Consider the following 17,351-nt stretch of genomic DNA (forward strand, 5'->3'; position numbering starts at 1 on the left):
ACGGTCATTTCAGTCTTGGTCTGTTTTTCAGAAAACAAAACAACAGTCTCCTGGGCTAACAATGCTTTTAAGGTGCCAAAGGTGATGAAGAATTTGTGATACTCACTAGCTACCCAGCTATGAATCACCCCACCGCCAGTATGGTCCGAATCTCGTCGTTGTTACCTTTCCCCCTGAGCAGCATCTGAACCGGGGCCTTCTCTTTACTCCCGAAGGCACCATCCAGGCTTGAGCCCACGGCCCAGCACCTCGGCTCTTTCTGCTGCTCCTGGAGCTGGCTTGTACTTATTCGGTATGTGCTGTATGGCCACATTTTTCTCTCCAGGGAACATAGGCTCCCTGAGGGCAAGGCCTGCTTCATTTTTGTCTGGCCAAGTGAATGAAAAAACAATTCAACCTTGAAATCCCCAGAGTTGGGTCTGCCTTTATAAAGTCCTCAGCACCTGGGCTGATATTGTACATATAGTGAATGCTTAATCACCAAATCTAAAGCATCATCTAGAGAATTGGGAAACATTTAGGCTTTACCTGCTTAGTGATACATAATGACATGCTGAACAACCAAGTCAGGAGCAAAGATTTCCAGACAGACTAGAACCATGGGCTGAAATGAGAAGAATCATAGGATCCAAGAGCTAGTCGGCACCTCAAAGGCCAGCTGGTCCAACCCCCTTATTTTTTAGAAAAGGAATTGGAGGCTCTAAACTGTGAGGTGTCTCAGTTCCTGAGACTTGAACCCGGGTCCAACCAGGCTCCAAATTCCACCTTTTCTCTTCGGCACTGTGCTGAATCCCAGGACTTCCAAAGTCTTCTGTCAGGGTGATATTCCTAAAGCTACTGCTTCTAGGACCAAATGTTAATCTCCTTGTTTGGAAAGCTCACTGACTAACTTTAGAGTTCAATTCTGTGTGATGCCTCTTCCTCTCCTTGAGCCTCATTACCCCATCCTGCAAAATGGGGGTGGACGGATCTCTGTGGGCTATTCCAGTTCTAGAACTAAGATCCTAGCAATCTACCATTCTAACTTAATTCACCATTCTTTCTTTCCCTTGGCTCTATGGCCCAACCAAACTGACCTTCTTGGCTTCCTCACTCGTGACATTCCACCTCTTACCTCTCTGACTTTGCCTGGAATGCTATCGTTCTTCACCTGCCCCTCTTTAAATCCTTTATTTCCTTCAAGACTCAATTCAAGCAGCACCTACATGAAGCCTTTCCTGCTCCCCATTAACTCCCTCTCCTTCCTTCTTTCTGCCTCTAAACATGTTCTTTCATTAAATTTATTTGAGGGGCAGTTTAGTCAGTTACTCAGAATAGTCTGTGTCTCTCTTTGAGCATTTTCATCTAAGCCACTGTTTCTTCTAAAATTGATTTTTATCAGTTACTTATAAAAATATTTTTCTGTCCCTTTCAGTAATTAAAACATCCATACTACATACAAAATGGGAAAAATTCTTTTTCTAAAAGCTAATGGTGCCTGGCTGACATTATTAATGGGGAGCCCACCTATGGGGGCTCCTGTGCAAAAGTACTAGACAACTCAGCCCTTTCTGGTTACCTCCCCATAGAACTCAAGAGAGTAGGACCAGTTGGCCATCTTTTGGGGACCACAAAACACCAGGGCAAGTGCAGGTTGGGGGAATAGTTCTGGAAGGAACTGCTATAGATGTAAAGCACTTTTGGGACCTTAACATGTTACATAAAAATTGGCTAATGAAAGGATTAGCCACCTTCAAGCCTAGCAGCAGCTCCTGAACCCCAGTCATTGCCTCTAATCAGGGGAACCTTCCTGAGTACCTGTAACAGCAATGCTACTCGAAGCTGCTGTGGGGGTGTAAGACCAATAACACCAGCACACAGGATGGCAGCTAGCACAGGTTCTTTGATCTGCTTTTCTAAAGGAAAACAACTCAAAAGGGGTCAACAATCTTACTCTCATCAAACATATATATCATTTGCTTAGTTCAGCAGGAAAAGTCAGCACCCTGAACTTCAGAGAAAATTCAAACAGAAATAATACCATAACGACCAACAGACAAGGCTTCTAACCTTCTGACCAAGTAATACATACATCACAGATCAACAGATCCAACTGTGTGACCATTACAAACATAAACCAGAGAAGCACCAACATCTGGGTTCCAAAGCTGGGGGGGGGGGGGCGTTGTGTGTGGGAAGCTTCCTCAATGGCTATCCAGAGTCTCAACTGGCTACATCACTCAAACACTCTTCCCATGAACCCCAAAGCAAAATGCTAACCTCAGGGCATGTGTACACTTCTTCAGGGTCAGAGGGTATCACAACCCTCATGACCTACAGCCTAATCACAAAGTAACAAAATTCCTGAAGGGGGAGTTTACTGTCATGCAGGCTGTGCCAGACCACAGTAGAGCTTGGCTGCTGCTTAGTGGTCCAGCACAGTTCTCCTTCCTTGGGTCTTTGGCAGCCCCCAGTGGCATGGTCTAGTGTGTATTTCAAAGAGGGACATTTTATGAAGTTTTGTCTTGAAGTTCTGGGCACTTCCTCTCAGTTCTATGGTTCTGAACAGAGTCCACAACCCCAGGTAAAACAAGTACAAAATGAGTCTGCCCGTGCAGGCAGGTGCTAGCTAAACAGTAACTACCCTAATATCTCTGTGCATCCCCTACCTAGCTCTGCTGAGAGCTGGAGAACAGCCTCATCCAAGGTCACCTTCCTATCTTTACAGTTCTTTCCAGCCTCCTGTCACACATCCTCTTCCCTTAGCAAAGACTGGCAGCACTCCTCTCCTAACAGCTTCTTAATCGGTTTCCTTCCCTACACTCTATTCTCCACAGTTGCCAAAATACTTTAAAACCCACAACTGACATGTCATCCCTCTATTCAGAACCTTCACTGGCTCCTTACCTCTAGGAGAAAATCTAAAACTCTCTGCCTGGCCCTGAAGGCCCTCAACAGCTGGGTTCCCACTGACCTTTCCAGTCTTACCTCATACCACTCCTTTTCAGGCAAGACAAGCTGGCCTGGCAGCTGGTGCCAGCAGGACATTCCATCTCCTGATTCCTCCTTCAATGAGGGGTTCCTCCAGTCTCAAGTGTGGGCTCTCCCCATCTCTACCTTGTAGAATCCCAAACATGCTTTAAGGCATGGCTCAGATGCCTCCTCCTGACAGCCAGTTAACAGCATTCTCTCCCTCTTGAAACACCTTTGTCCACGCTCTGTCCCTTCTTCTCCGGGTGCAGTTGGCCTTCTCCTCTGCCCTCCCCCAAGAATGTGAGCTCCTTGACCCCTTCCTTAATAGTAGAGGATGTTTCATCTTCAGATCCACAAGGACACGTGCCGTGTACTGCTATTACTTATGAACTACTTGCTGAATTGGACTGTATTTATTCCCTTTTCCCAAAGCAATTGTAATTCCAAAGAGAAATGGATGTGAGCTCTCTTGCCCTTTCCCATAAATGGCTAGGTAAATGGGAGATTATTTGGGTAACAAAGGAGAGAAACTCTACAAAGAACACATTTGGAGATGATGGATCTGAATCTTCTGGATTATTGGCTGAATTTTTCATCTTACCTCATTAATAGAAAAGTTATTCTCTGGTGCTCTCTCATTAGCTAAAAACCCAGAGGCTGTGAGAGCAGAACTCATTCAAGAGAAGGAGATGATGTCCATGAATCTTAGACCACGGGCACTCAGCAGTTTGGCTACTTTTATAAAATAATTTTAAAAAGATCTTTCACAGAAAATATTTTGCGTTTTTTGTATAATGACTTTCATCGTCTCTATGTCGATTTCTTTTCAAAGATCTCATTTTAGCTGTACAGCCTGTATGATGATTAAGGCTGTAGGAAGGAAAGAAGCATTTACTAAGTGCCTACTCTGTATGAGGCATCATGCTAGGCACTATACAGATATGTCATTTGATGCTCACAACAACTTTTTGAGAAGGGTGCTGTTATGATCCCCATTTGAGAAAACTGAAGTAGGCAGAGGTTAGGTGATTTATCCAGGGTCACACAGCTATTAAGTATCTGAGTCTGAATTCGAACACTGGTCTTCCTGATTATGAGGGTAGCCAAGGTGGTGCCACAGTGGATAGACCCCAGGCCCAGAGTCACGAGGACCTCAGTTCAAATCTGGCCTCAGACGCTTCCTAGCTGTGTGACCCTGGGCAGGTCATTTAACCTTGTTTGCCTCAGTTTCCTCATCTGTGAAATGAGCTGGAGAAGGAAACAGCAAAGTCCTCCAGCATCTCTGCCAAGAAAACCCCAAATGGGGTGACGAAGGTCATGACTAAAAACAACTCAACGATGACAACACTCACTCAAGCAGGACACAAGGATGTCAGATGACAGGCACTGTCTTCAACAAGCTCACAGTCCACAGGGAGGAGAAACTATGTATACACTGAAGATGGAGATGAGGACTTCCTACCTCTGGCCCAGAGCCCTGTGCACTGTGGCCCACCTGGCTGCCCATGCTCTCGATTTCCCTGGTCTTGGCCCTGCTGTCAGGTCTCCAAGTCACCCTGGATCTGCTCTCCTACAGTCTCTGCCCCACCCCAAGCATTCTCTCCTTATGCCAAGTGGATGGAAGCAGAGACTAATCCACTAAGACATGCTTATTTTCTATTGGCAAGGTGGCGGTGGGGACTTGCCTTAGAGTGGGCAGATCTCAATATTTATACCAAGGGCTAGGCAGTGTTCTGTGTCCCTGACAATGAGGGCTAACAGCAGCAAGGTGACAAGTTGGACTCAGAGCAGGGCTTCATGACCAACTTGTCTGAACTTGGCAGAGCTTAGAGATGCCCCGGTGCTCGTCAAAGCAATACAACAGTCCTGTGAAACAGTTCTGGGGGGGGGGGGAGGGCAAAGGACTGTGGTTGTGCCAAGTTCAGGGCACAGCCTGCTTACCGGGCCTTAGCTCTGGAAAACAGGGGGGTCTCCTCATAGTATCTTGACACCTCTCATAGCAGGCTAGTTCATCTTATTGGCATCAGTAACCCCACCACTTACTCAGTACCTAATAAATAATGCCATCCCTTGCTCCCCACAATTTCTTCTTTCAGCTACTTAAGGGATGGACCCCATGGAAGGAAATAGCCCCTCACATTCCTATCCCATTCTGCCCTGAACTTTTTCTTTGCTTTTTGGAGGGGGAAGGCAGGGCAACTGGGGTGAAGTGACTTGCCCAAGGTCATCCGGCTAGTTTTGTGTTAAGTGTCTTTGGCTGGATTTGAACTCAGGTCCTCCTGACTCACTGTGCCAGCTAGCCGCCCCCTGCCCTGCACTTTCTTGAAACACTTCTGTGGAACAAAAAAAAAAAAATGTGCTGGATTTTCAGCCTGGGGACTGACACTACAAGCCGGGCTTTCGCTTGACCTCTGTTCCTCCCAGGTGACTAAACCATACACCCTCGGACCCTGGCAAAGATGGCCCACGGCCAAAACAGCAAAGACACGGAGAGTGAGCAACGCCCGGCCCCTTCCGTGGGATCGCCGGGACCAAGACGCCAAGACACGGGGCCTTGGAGCCTCCCCCGCAGGGACGGACACGAGGGCACAGCCGCTCCCGGGCCCGGCGGCAGCGCGGCGGCACGTCCGCCGGGACCCACGCGGGGGGGGCTCCGCGGGTGCCTTCCAGGACGAAGATCTGCGCTCCAGGCCTGCCGCAGGCCCCTTCCTAGCTGTGGCCGCCCGCGTGCCTCGGCTTCCCCCTCGGTTAAAAAAGGGCCGGCCGCCCGGGCTGGAGGGAGGCCCAAGCCAGGGCACCACCCATAACGCGCCGCCCAGAGCCCACCGAGCAGGCCCCGGACACCCGGGGAGGAGGGGGGGCGGGGCAGGACCCCGCCTGGTTCCCACCGAGTCCTCTACAGTGACGCACTTCCGCTCTCCGAAAGGCACTACACCACCTCCCCGCAGTAGCTCCAGCACGTTCCCGGCATGCCAGGGGCGGGAGCGCGCCCTGCCCTTCGCGGCCACTGGTCACCTTCCCAATGCCCCGCCCTCTCCTCATTGCGCAGGCGCAGCACCCTCCAGCTCCCCCCCCCCCCCGCCCCCGCCACTTGGCACCGCCCCACTCCCTCCTTCCCTCGGTCGCGCGAACGCCGGGCGGGGCCGGGCTGCAGCGGTGGAGGCGGAGCCAGGCTGAGGCGGCCGCCTAGCCGGCGTCTTCCGCGAGGAGGAGGCCCGGGCCCCTGAGGGCCTCTTGCCCTCGCCTGCCTCCCTCCTCCGCGAGCCTCGGGGGCGGCGCCTGCTGCCTGGGACTGAGGCCGCGGGCCACTTCCCCGGTGGAGGCCGCCGCTTGGCCCGGCCGGGCTTCCGTCCCCGCGGAGCCGGCCCCGTTCCGACGCCGCCGCTTGGCCCCGCCGGGCTTCCGTCCCGCGGCCCCCCCCCCCCCCCCCCCCGCGCCGTCGGTGGCCGCCTTGTTGCGTGGCCGACGGGGGCGAGGGCCCGGCCCGGGGCCCGGGGCTTCTTCCGTGTCTGGGGCCCCCCGTCCGAACCCGGAGCCGGAGGCCGGGCCGGAGCTGGCGGGGACTGCCCCAGTCCTTCCCCGCGGCCCCGCCCGCCCATGGCCCGCCGCCGCTGCGCGTCGTCGGCCCATGGATTTGTGACCGAGCCGGCCTCGGAATAATCGCGCCCGGCCCGGCCCGGCCCCGCCGCCATGGAGGGCCCGAGCGGGTCCGAGACGCTGCCCGTGACCCTGGTCATTAAGACGCCCAACCAGCGCTACAGCGACCAGACCATCCGCTGCCCGGCCGAGTGGACCGTGGGCCGCCTCAAGGCGCACCTGGCCGACGCCTACCCCGGCAAGCCGGTGAGTGGGGGCCGGGGCCGGGGGCCGGGGGCCGGGTCTGACCCCGCGGGAGTCCAGCTCCCTGACCTGCCGCTGCCTGCCCCGGGGGGCTGAAGGGGCTCCCCCGGCGGAGAGTCACCCGCCCTCTGTGCTCCCTGATGGGCCCCCGGCAGTCAGCAGGCACTCACACGGCCCGGTTGTGCTGCGCTTCCTGTGGCTGACCACAAGCGGACTCTGCTCTGGCCCCCTCCCTTCTCTTCCCCGTCCCTGGCTTGCAGACTTGGCTTGCCTCCATCTCTAGCATATCTGTTTGTCCCCTCGCTGTGTGTGTCCCCGCAGGCTCTGTCCTAGGCCCTTTTCTCTTTCCCTGTTGTCTCCATGGCTGTGCAGCCAGTCATAGCCTCTTACTTGAGCTCAGCATGTCCTGTCCCTCCAGCACCAGCCCCTGTCGCCTGCTTCACCACCGCTGTTCTGGCCGCCCAGGTCGTGCCCGGGCCCTCCTCCCCTCCAGACGTAATGGGGAGAGCGGCAGAAGCTCCCCTTCGCCCGCAGCCCGACACCATTGCGTCTGGAGAAGAGGAGACTCGAGGGCCCTCCCTGTGTGATGGGGCAGCAGGGAGGCTTCCAAGGACAGCCCGCTGGCAGTCGCCTCCTGCTTGGTCTCCAGCTCCAGAGCTCGGCTCCACATCTAGAGACAGCTGACTGCCCGCTGTGCCCCAGGGTCCAGCAGCCCCAAGCTGCTCTGGTGACGGGCACAGCTCCGGAGCGCGGCGGCCAGCTACACCACAGGCTGGTAACGAAACATCGGGGACAGTGGGGTCTCGCCTTTGGGGGCTTCAGGGTCCCTGGCGTCTTTGGAGTTTCTGTTTGTGGGTACGATGCCAAGGCCTTGATCTCGCAGGCATCTTCTCTAAGGGATGAGGTTGTATCATGTTGAATACCGTTTGTGTTGTTCAGCTGTTTCAGGTATGACTAACTGTTCAGGACTGCCTTTGGAGGCTTTTGGAGCAAAGATCCTGGAATGGTTTGCCTTTCTTTCTCCAGCTCATTTTACAGATGTGGAAACTGAGGCAGACAAAGGTCACTCAGTGTCTGAGGTCAGATTTGAACTAGGTCTTCCTGCCTCCAGGCCTGGTGCTCTGCCCCCAGCCCCTGAATAACCGTATCATATGGGGACTCTGCTGCCGGGAGCTACCTGGGCAGTTTGGGCTCTTCCTGAGTTGGTGAGGGATTTCTCAGCTTTCCTCCAGGCTGGAGGCAGGTGCAGAGAGGAAGCCTGACCTTCTTTCCAGGATGAACCTAATCCGAGTGGTTTCATTCTGCCTTCCAGCCTGAAGAGGGGAGAGGAGCACGGAGTGCAGAATGGATGCCTACACGCTGCTCTCCTCCGCACTGGCGTGGGCCCGGCTCTGGCTTCTGGCCTTTCCTTCCTCAGGGATGGGTGCTGGTGTCTCAGTGCCCCGATTCCATCTCTGGGACCTGCAGCTCTCTTTGGTCTTCCTCTTTCAGCCAGCTTCTGACTGACTTGTTCTCCCTCCTCTGCTGCATTTACTGAGCACGTCCAGCACTGGATTTGGCCTAGGGCTAAGCTCCGGAGCCACCGAGAACCCAGTGAAGGAGGCCTGCTCTGGAGGAGCTGAAAATCTGCTGGTTGGAGTGGAAGGGTGCACACGGCCACATAGGAGGCCACAGAGAGCTGCTGTCTGCTGCCAAGTTATTTCTGGGGAGGGGGGCTTGAAGAAAAGGAAGGACTGGCAGAGCTGAGAATGGATTCCAAGGCAGGAGAAGGGAGGAGCCACGTAACCAGTCTGACTGTGAGGGGAGTTCTGGGTGAATCATTCTGGAAAGGCTGGTGTGAGCCGGAGGAAGGATGGCCTTTGAAAAACTGGACCTCGAGGCCATGGGGAGCCACTTCGGCGCCTTGGCAGAAGAGCCCCGGGGTCATCCCCATGCTTTTGGAGCAGGAGTTTGGCAGCTGTGTGGAGGCTGCCAGGAGGCCAGTGTTGGTCTGGCCATGCCTCAGGCTAGTGGGGATGAGGGTTGGAAGCCTGCTACAGGCTCTGGGAATGGAGATAAGGCAAGGGATGTGAGAGCCTTGAAGAGCTAGATAGGCTTGAAAGAACGTGAGTGCTGGATGGTTTAGAATTTGTGAACATGGATGGGACAGAAGATGCAGATACCTTCCACAGAAACAGTGCTGTTTGGGGGGAAGAGAAAGAATTCTGTTTGGAATGTGCAGAATTTAGATGCTTGTGGATGTCCAGGATGTCCAGCATCCTGGTGTGGGGTGGGAACGAGCTGAAGCTTGGAAGGTCGAGGTGGGTTTGTGACTCGTTTGGATAGAAGTCCTGTAGCTGAACCCGTGTCAACTGTATTAATGTGGCATCTGGAGTCTACATCAGGGTGAGAGCTTGCACAGAGGCAGTAGCGATGTGGGGGAACAGAAAGTGTGGTGGAAGGATGGGCCAGACTGGGCCAGTGATTAGCATGAAACTAGGAGTTGGGTCACACAGAGACTGCACCTGGAGCATTAAGAGAGAAGATGGGAGAAGGGTCGGCTTTAGGCAGAGGTAGTGAAGATCCCAGTTTGGGCTAAGTGTATTCGAGATGCTGATGAGTGCAATGGCTCATTTCGTCCTCTCGGAAACCTTTTTTGTGGATGAGGGAACCAAGGCCAGGATGGGCCATGAAGTGGCATCATAGCAGATAAAGAAAGCTGGACCTAACGTCAGGAAAAACTGGGTTCAAATCCAGCTTCAGAGATTACTAACTCTCTGGCCCTGGGCAGGCCACTCAGCCTCTGTCTGCCTTGGTTGCCTCATCTGCAGCATGGGGATCGTAATAGCACCTACTTCCCAGAGCCCTCAGTGCCCAGCCAGCCTTAAAGCTTTCTTATCGATGTGGGTATTGAAAGGTTAAGTCGGATTTGTCTGTGGACCCCCCCAGTTAGTGTCTGACACGGTGTAACTGTTAGGAGATGGCTTAGGGCAGGCTGTAGACATTTGGGCGACACCTGAAGCCCCTTATTGCCCATGAAGCTAGGATAAAAAGGATTGACATTTAGTGTTTGAAAATTTGCAAAGTGTCTTCTTAGTGGTAGTGCCAAACTCAGATAGAAACAGGGGCCGCTATGTTGGAGGGGCTGTGGGAAAACCAGGACATTAATGTGTTATTAGTGGAGTTGTGAACTGATCCAACCATTCTGGAGAGCAGTTTGGGACTGTGCCCAAAGGGCTAGGGAACTGTGCATACCCTTTGATCCAGCGATACTACTCAAAGGGAAAGAATTGGAAGTCAGAAGGATGCCTGTCAATTGGGGAATGGCTGGACAGGTTGTGGTATGTAATTATTATTGATGGAATATTATTGTTCCAAAATAAATGATGAGCAGGCAGATTTCAGAAAAACCTGCAAAGACTTAGATGAACGGAAGCTGAGTGAAGTCAGCAGAATCAGAACATTGCACGTGGTAACAGCTGCAGTGTTTGATGAAGGATCCAGGGCAGTCCCAAGGGGCTGATGATGGAGGGCTCCCCCCATCCAGAGAAGAAGCCGATGTTGTGTGAGTACAAACTGAGGCAGGCTATCGTTCACTTGCCTTCATGTTTTTCTTTTATTCGAGTCTTCTTGTACAAAATGACTATGGAAATGTTTTCTGTGATTGCACATGTATAACTCTGTCTGGTGGCTCACATCCCAGGGAGGGCTAGAATTTGGAACTCAAATCTTTAAATAAAAATCTTAAAAAATTGGGGGAAAAAAGAAACAGGGGCCACTAATGTGCACTTTGTGGGCAGCCCAGTGTTGGCTTAGCATATTGTGTACTAGCCTTGCTGTTGTGCTGTGTGTCTGTGACCCCATGACCCCAGGGTTTTCTTGGCAAAGATATTGGAAAGCTTTGCCGTTTCCTTCTCCACCTCATTTTACAGATGAGGAAACTGAGGCAGACAGGGGAAAGTGACTTGCCCAGGGTCACACAGCTAGGAAGTTCCTGAGGCGGGATTTGAGCTCGGGTCTTCCCAACTCCAGGCCTGGCGCTCTGTCCACTTTGCCTCATAGCTGTCTTTGCATCATCTGTGGTCTATTGTATTTTTACTTATCCTCAGTGATGTTTTAATCAGGGAATTGATGTACTTGGGACACCTGCTTGCCATGATTCTTGCTGGAGCCTCCCAGAAGCTCCGTAAGATGGGACCTAGAGCTGAGGGGACTGAGGTGGATGGAGGCGAAGTAACAGGCCAGGGGTCTTGCAGCTCCCAAGTGTTGGGTAGGACAGAAACTCTCACTCTGAGACACAGGGTGGTAGCAGAGCAGAGTTGGGGGGTGGGGGATAGGGATGTTTAGGGAGCAGAGGACTCAGGAGAGGAGCCTGACAAGCTCTATTCAGACTTGTGAGAGAAAATGAAGAGAGCTGTTTCCTGGGAGCTGGGCGAGTGGAGACCCAGTGGGCTTTGGACTCACCACGAGGCCAGGTCCATAGAGGCCTCCATGACTGTGGCAGGAGCAGGTCCAGGCTGGTGAGGAGGCCCGACGAAGCCCACCATGAGCCGATTGTGAGCCTGAGACTGGGCTGTGGGACTGTCTGGGGCCAGGGAAAGTAGGTGGGTTGTAAGGAACCAGTGGATAAAGAAAGATTGAAGTGGATGAGAAACGGGGCAGGGGAGATAGGAGAGAATGAGACCAAGGGCATAAGTAGGGGAGTTAATTAAGCATTTGAGTAGCACTTTGAGATTTTCAAAATGCTTAAAAATATCCCCACAACAACCCTCTTTTACAGATGAGGACACTGAGGCAGGTTAAGTGACTTGTTCAGGGTCCCACAGCTAGTAGGTATCTGAGGGTGGGTTGGCTGTGGTGGGAGGTGGCTGCACATGACAGAATGGGACATGGCATAGGGACTCAGAGGCAGTGACACGAAGCCTGGCTGCCTGTGGTGGGGAAGATAAGGAGCGGCTTGGAGAAGAGTCTTGAGTTGGCTTTTAGGAGAGTGTTTAAAGGCTGGCCAGGCGCTCCACGGCTCTCCCCTCAGCTAGTGGCCACAGTAGCCTTGTGGCCCGGCTGCCCTCATCGGGCTCATTTTGCCTCTTGGAATTGGAGGGTCACGGGGGGCTTCCCGGAGCAGCCAGCTCTTCCTTTCCCACCGGCCTGCTTTGCTCCCAGGAAGCGTGCCACATGCCCCTCCCTCTCCTGCCTTTCCCTTGGCCCTCTTTCTTATTTGTGATTCTAGTGTATAGCATGGTTCCTGGCTCATAGTAGGTGTTTAATAAATATTTGGCTGTGGCTAGAATATGGAGCATAGTATGAGGGAGTTTCACGAGGAGAGCAGAGGTTGCTGAGTGATGGTGGCAAAGGGACAGTGGGGAAGTGGAAGGGAAGACTGAGATCTGGGCCGTGGTGTGGGGGGAAGGGAGGGAGCCGGCCTCTAGGAGTGTGTCTTCCATGAAGAGAGCTAGGAAAGAGGAAGGATGCTGACTCAAAGGGCAGAAGTTGCTTTTCCCCTCAGCAGGTGGTGACTCAGAATGCCAGAGCTAGCAAGGAATCGATTTGGTAAACTCAAGATGAGGGGTGGCGTTTTTGGTTTGCCAGGAAGAGATCTGTGGCTGTAGTGGCCTGTCATCTTGGGATGAGTCCACCATTGGATTTGGCCTGGGACCTCAGACTGCATCGAGAGAGGCCAAGAGAGCTTCCTGGAAGGGACACGGAGCTGAGAGTCCCTCTGCTCTCTGCCCACTTCAGGGGAGCTGTTTCTGGGAGGACTTTGATAAGCTGGAAAGGTTGAGAGGTGGCCAGGTCCGCTGCCGCGAGCCGGAAGGATGTGACAGCTGTCTCCTTGGAAGCCTTTCACACTGTTTCTGAGACAAGAACTGGCCACACAGGTGGATATGGTAAAGGGACAAATTGGAGCTGAATGTTGGGGAAACGTGGCCACGAGGAGGGCTGTCCCAGCAGGCTGCGGGGGGCAGCCAGGGGCTGGCTGGCACTGAGAGTAGACAAGGAGGCTGCCGGCCCTCCCCAGCTGGCAGAATGTGCACTTGAATGATCTTAGCGAAGTTGCAGGTTAGGACCCTGCTGCTGCTGATGGGCTTGGCAACTCTGTTAGTAGCTGCAAACTGAAATGGGAACCCAACTTGGGGCATTTAGGTTCAGTAACTTTTTTTTAATTAATGGAATTTTAAAAAATTAAATATAAACTTCCCCCCCCCCCAAAAAAACTTGTAGGTGAGCATTGCAGTGAGAATGTTGATTCTAAAGAGTTTTTCTTGTCTCCTGGAGAGGTGTTGGGCTGCTGCCTGTGTTTCGTTGTCTGTGATCTCTCTCGAACATCTGCCAAGTACAGGGAAGCCAGAGAACTTGAGAATAATGTTTTGTTTGTGTGGTATAATGCTTTTGGACAACTGGAACAACCTGTTAATCCTGTGTGCCCTGCCCAGGCCTACGTCCCCCTAAATTCCAGCTTAGGAAGAGATGGTGACCCTCTTTTTAAATTTCTTTATTTTTTTATTTTTGGAGGGGGGAAGGTAGGGCAGTTGGGGTTAAGTGACTTGCCCAAGGTCACATGGCTAGTTTTGTGTTAAGTGTCTGAGGCTGGATTTGAACAATGGTGACCCTCTTTTGACCAGCCTTCCCCCATGAGCTGTGGGGTCAGTTTGTCTCTGGCTCAGGCCCCCACCCTAGAGACCATATAAAAAATAGAATCTAGGGGTGAAGTGTCAATGTGGGTAAAAGGCCTCCTATTTTTGTACGGGCACTCATGGAACAATCTGGGCATTGGGCCTGGGACAGCCACAGAAAACTGCTGAAGCCTCAGAGGACTCATAGGAGCCAATACAGGAGTGCAAAACCCTCCACGACCCTCACTGTGGGGAAGGGAAGACGCTTTGGGATAGCAAGAACACAGATCGGTCCCGTCCATCTTGGACAGACAGGGCCAGAGCAGCTCCTTGGCAGGCCTTGACCTCTCCACAGGCTGGCCCCTAGCGACCTGCACAGTCTTGTTCCACACGTTTCCTGGTCCTGGACTTCTGGCTTCCCTGCTATTGCTCATACTCGAGTATTGTGAGCCCTTCAGGCTAGGGGTCGTCGCTTGCTTCCCCTGCCTATTACTAGCCTGCCCTTCAGCCCTGTGTCCTTCCAGATTCGGCTTCGGCGCCCCTCTCCACGCAGCCTCTCCTGTCCTCTCTTTCTCGCCCACCCAGGACTCTCTCCCACAGTCAGCTTCTCTCTTTGGGGTGTATCTAACAATCCCTGACAGAGTGTATGCGCCTTGTGGGCAGGGAGGCATTGCTTTGTCTTGATCTCTGTTTTCCCAGGGCCTAGCTCACAGTAGGCATTGCCTTCCTTTGCTGAGGAGGCAGCTGTAGGGTCTTTGGGGCACGTGTACACTGTGAGGGGTTCCAGGAGCTCCCGTGTGTGCTCCCTTCCCCAATGCAGATCAGAAGTTCTTTCTGATTCCCAGTCTTAGTGTCTGGACTTGCTTGGGCTCACCAGGCCAGGCCACTTTGTGTCAGAGGCAGATCCTGAACCCAGGCCCTGCTGGCCCTTTCTCCGTCGGCCCCTCTTCCTGTCATTGTACTGAAAACAACGTGCTTGCTTTTGAGGTGAAACCAGGCACAGTTATAGGATCTAAGTGTGAGAAGGGTCCCTGTGATAATGATTGTTGGGTTCCGTGAGCCCTCCGGGTCTTGTTTCTAGGCTCTCTCTGTCCTGTAGCCAGGCTTCCCCATCCTCTGCCTGTCAGATTGGATCTCATCCTTCCCCGGTAGCCCACTGGTGGGTCCTTGTCCCCAGCCCTGCTGGCTCTGTGTCAGCTCCCTCCTTTCCTGAATGGCCTAGGGGCCAGGAGAGAGCCTGCCCGAGCTGTTGTCCATCTCCATGCATGCTTATTCTTTGGGTCTCCTCATTTAAGCTGCCCCACTCCCAGGGAACTGCGCCGACCTGAAGCTCTCCTGTTAGAAACTAGCGATTGTGTGTCTGCAGCAGCCTCACCTGTTCCTACCCACAAACCCTCTCCCGAGACTCATATGTATCATGCTGCTAGTTTTTAAAAGATTGGCAGAGGGAGAGGAGATGCTAAACCAAGTAGGAGTCCGGTATGAAACAGTGATATGTTTATAAAATTGATTTCGTCCTATTATCTCTGAAATAGCATTGCTGTTTGGTTCTCGGGGGTTTTTTTCAGCTCGTCCCAAATTTATACACCCCTTTTGTGTCAAAAATGTATGAGACTAAGCATGTCTGGGGTGAGGTTAGTGAAAGGTCGACTTTGGGAACGTCATTTCCAATATCTCATTTGTGTCGTTAACTCAAGATTGAATGAAAGCAATCCTAAGTTGTGTTTCAGGCATCACTCTTTGATACGAATGGAAGAAAGGACCTGGGCATGTACATTTAGGGATTTTCCAAGGGAGCACACCTGCAGATACCTTCCCACTTTCCCTGTCATTAGAAAATCAATCACTGTTCTGTCCACTTTGGGGTTAGAGGGTCATGTTGATAATGATGGTCAAATTCAGTATTTCCGTGTAGGTGAGAAGGCATATTTCCACGTGTTTTTAGTTGGCACCTGTGTGAGTGAAATGGTTAAAATCCCTGTCTCTTGGATGCATTTGTACAAAGTTGCACACTGGATAAAGGTGCTGGCTTGGCGGTCAGGGGGACAAGCTCAAATCCAGCCTTGGACTTACTGGCTCTGTGACCTGGGCAAGTCACTTAGCCTAATAATGTAGCACCTACCTCACACTGTTACTGTAAGGATCAAACAAGATCATATTTATAAAGCACTTGGCAGGGTGCCTGGTACATAGTAGGTGCTTTATAGAAATGCTAGCCACTGTTATTGTTATGATTAGCTGTCAATAATATTTGTTAAATTGGGCTTGGAATATCAAAATAATGAAGTTATTTAAACGTGTCCCATGTAGCATTGCCTTGCCTGGTATCTTTTTCAATAAAGTTATTCAAATATTTAACTACATCCTAGCTTCGTGTTTTGAATCCAGCTGGATACTTCTTCCCTGATGGGCCTGCCCAGTTTTATTTCTGTGACTCTAATGCTGCTCCCAGCATTTTCTCAAATAGTTTGTATATATGGAGCCAGTTAATGGTGTTAGGCTCTGCCTGTATCTGGGGATTTTCTAATACTGTGAAAGTAAAGGGATATTTGTTTATCATGAATCTAGGGATGTTATTAAGTTGTGTAATTAGAGAAAGCTGAATTCTCCTCTTTGTCCCATCTTGTAGTCTACGAAGGATCAAAGACTGGTGTACTCTGGCCGACTGCTTCCCGACCATCTGCAGCTGAAAGACATTGTCAGAAAAGTAAGGTCTTCCAGCACGGTTTGATAAGTTTGTTTAATATGTTTCTTCTTGAAAGGGGCCACGTTCTGAATGTGAATAGGTTTCTGACTTTTAGTTTCTGTTTTCAAAGAAACTGCAATTATTTCTTTTGTGTTTGCTGACTAGTCAGCGAGGTCTGCCTTTCATAGCTCATTGTGGGGTGGGATTACTACATATGTGTGGGACTATAAAAGACAGGGTCCTTTTTTTTTTTTTTTTAAGCAGTTGGGGTTAAGTAATTTGCCAAGGTTACATGGCCAGTTTTTTTTGTGTGGGTGTTCAGTATCTGAGGCCAGAATCGATCCCGGGTCCTCCCAACGCCAGGGCCGGCGCTCTTACTGTGCCACCTGGCTGCCCTGACAGGGTCCTTTTTTAAATAAAAAGTTTCTGACTCTGTCTTGAGGGGATGGGCATGTTTTTTCCAATGGTGATGAATTACCTCATCCAATTTCTCCATGTGACAGTGAGAGATGCTGAGACAGCTCAGTAGTGCTGAATATAGGTAGAAATTGAAGTAAAATCTCGTTAGTCATTACCTAAATCAGACTTTCTAACTTGGCCTTTAACAGTAACGTGGTTGATGAGCTAAGACACAGATTACTATGTAGGGGAGCCGTATATGACTGGTTTGAGGGTGTACTTTGTTACATGTGTACTCCTGGCTGGAGGCTCCCAAGTGTTCTTTGGGGCAGTCATGGAGGGCCTATGTGTGACTCCTGAGATCTTTGGCCCGAAAGGGTACCTCCTGGTGGGTGGCAAGACAGTGCCCTTGTCCCTGTCCATCCCTTTCTCCCAAGATGGGGGCGAAGCTGTGGTGATGACTGAGAGCCCACCTGTGTAGAAGGATCCCAGCTCGAAGGGACCTCCCAAGCCCATTCTCCTCTCCCACAAACTAAGTGAGCTGCCCCTGGGCACACAGTCAGAAACAGGCTTGGACACCAGGTGCTCTCTCCAGGGCCAGTGGCCTTTCACTGCCTTTTTGGAAATGGCATTTCTGTGGCTTGGGATGAACGTGGCTTCCAAATAGCTGCTGCTGCAGGAGCTATCCAGTTCTGAGGCTCAGGCTTTGGCAAGATCTTTTGGCACTCACCCTCCCCCAGCGGCAGACCCAGCCATCTCTCCCCCAGCTCTTCTCTCCCTGCCATTGTTTGTTACTGTTTGCACCCACCATTTCCCTGCTTCCTTCTTTCACTCCCATTCTTCTTCTTATCTGCTCTTTTTTCCTTTTTTTTTTTTTTTTG

At 51.8% G+C, this 17,351-nt stretch overlaps 1 protein-coding gene across 2 annotated transcripts in view; it reads left to right on the forward strand.

Moving 5' to 3' along the window:
- Positions 1–6,449: 6,449 nt before the first annotated feature.
- HERPUD2 (HERPUD family member 2) overlaps positions 6,450–17,351 on the forward strand; it is a 46,810-nt gene continuing 35,908 nt past the window's right edge. The window contains exons 1-2 of one of the 2 annotated variants that reach the window (XM_069084418.1): positions 6,450–6,795; positions 16,015–16,092. In XM_069084418.1, the coding sequence (XP_068940519.1) occupies positions 6,643–6,795; positions 16,015–16,092 (231 nt within the window). In that variant the 5' untranslated portion in view covers positions 6,450–6,642. The remainder of the gene's footprint in view (positions 6,796–16,014; positions 16,093–17,351) is intronic. The other variant, XM_069084417.1, reaches the window with a different exon arrangement.

This window comes from Petaurus breviceps, unplaced genomic scaffold, assembly GCF_028583685.1.
Source record: "Petaurus breviceps papuanus isolate PSGF00001 unplaced genomic scaffold, PetGlider_PUasm1.0 174, whole genome shotgun sequence".
Taxonomy (NCBI): domain Eukaryota; kingdom Metazoa; phylum Chordata; class Mammalia; order Diprotodontia; family Petauridae; genus Petaurus; species Petaurus breviceps.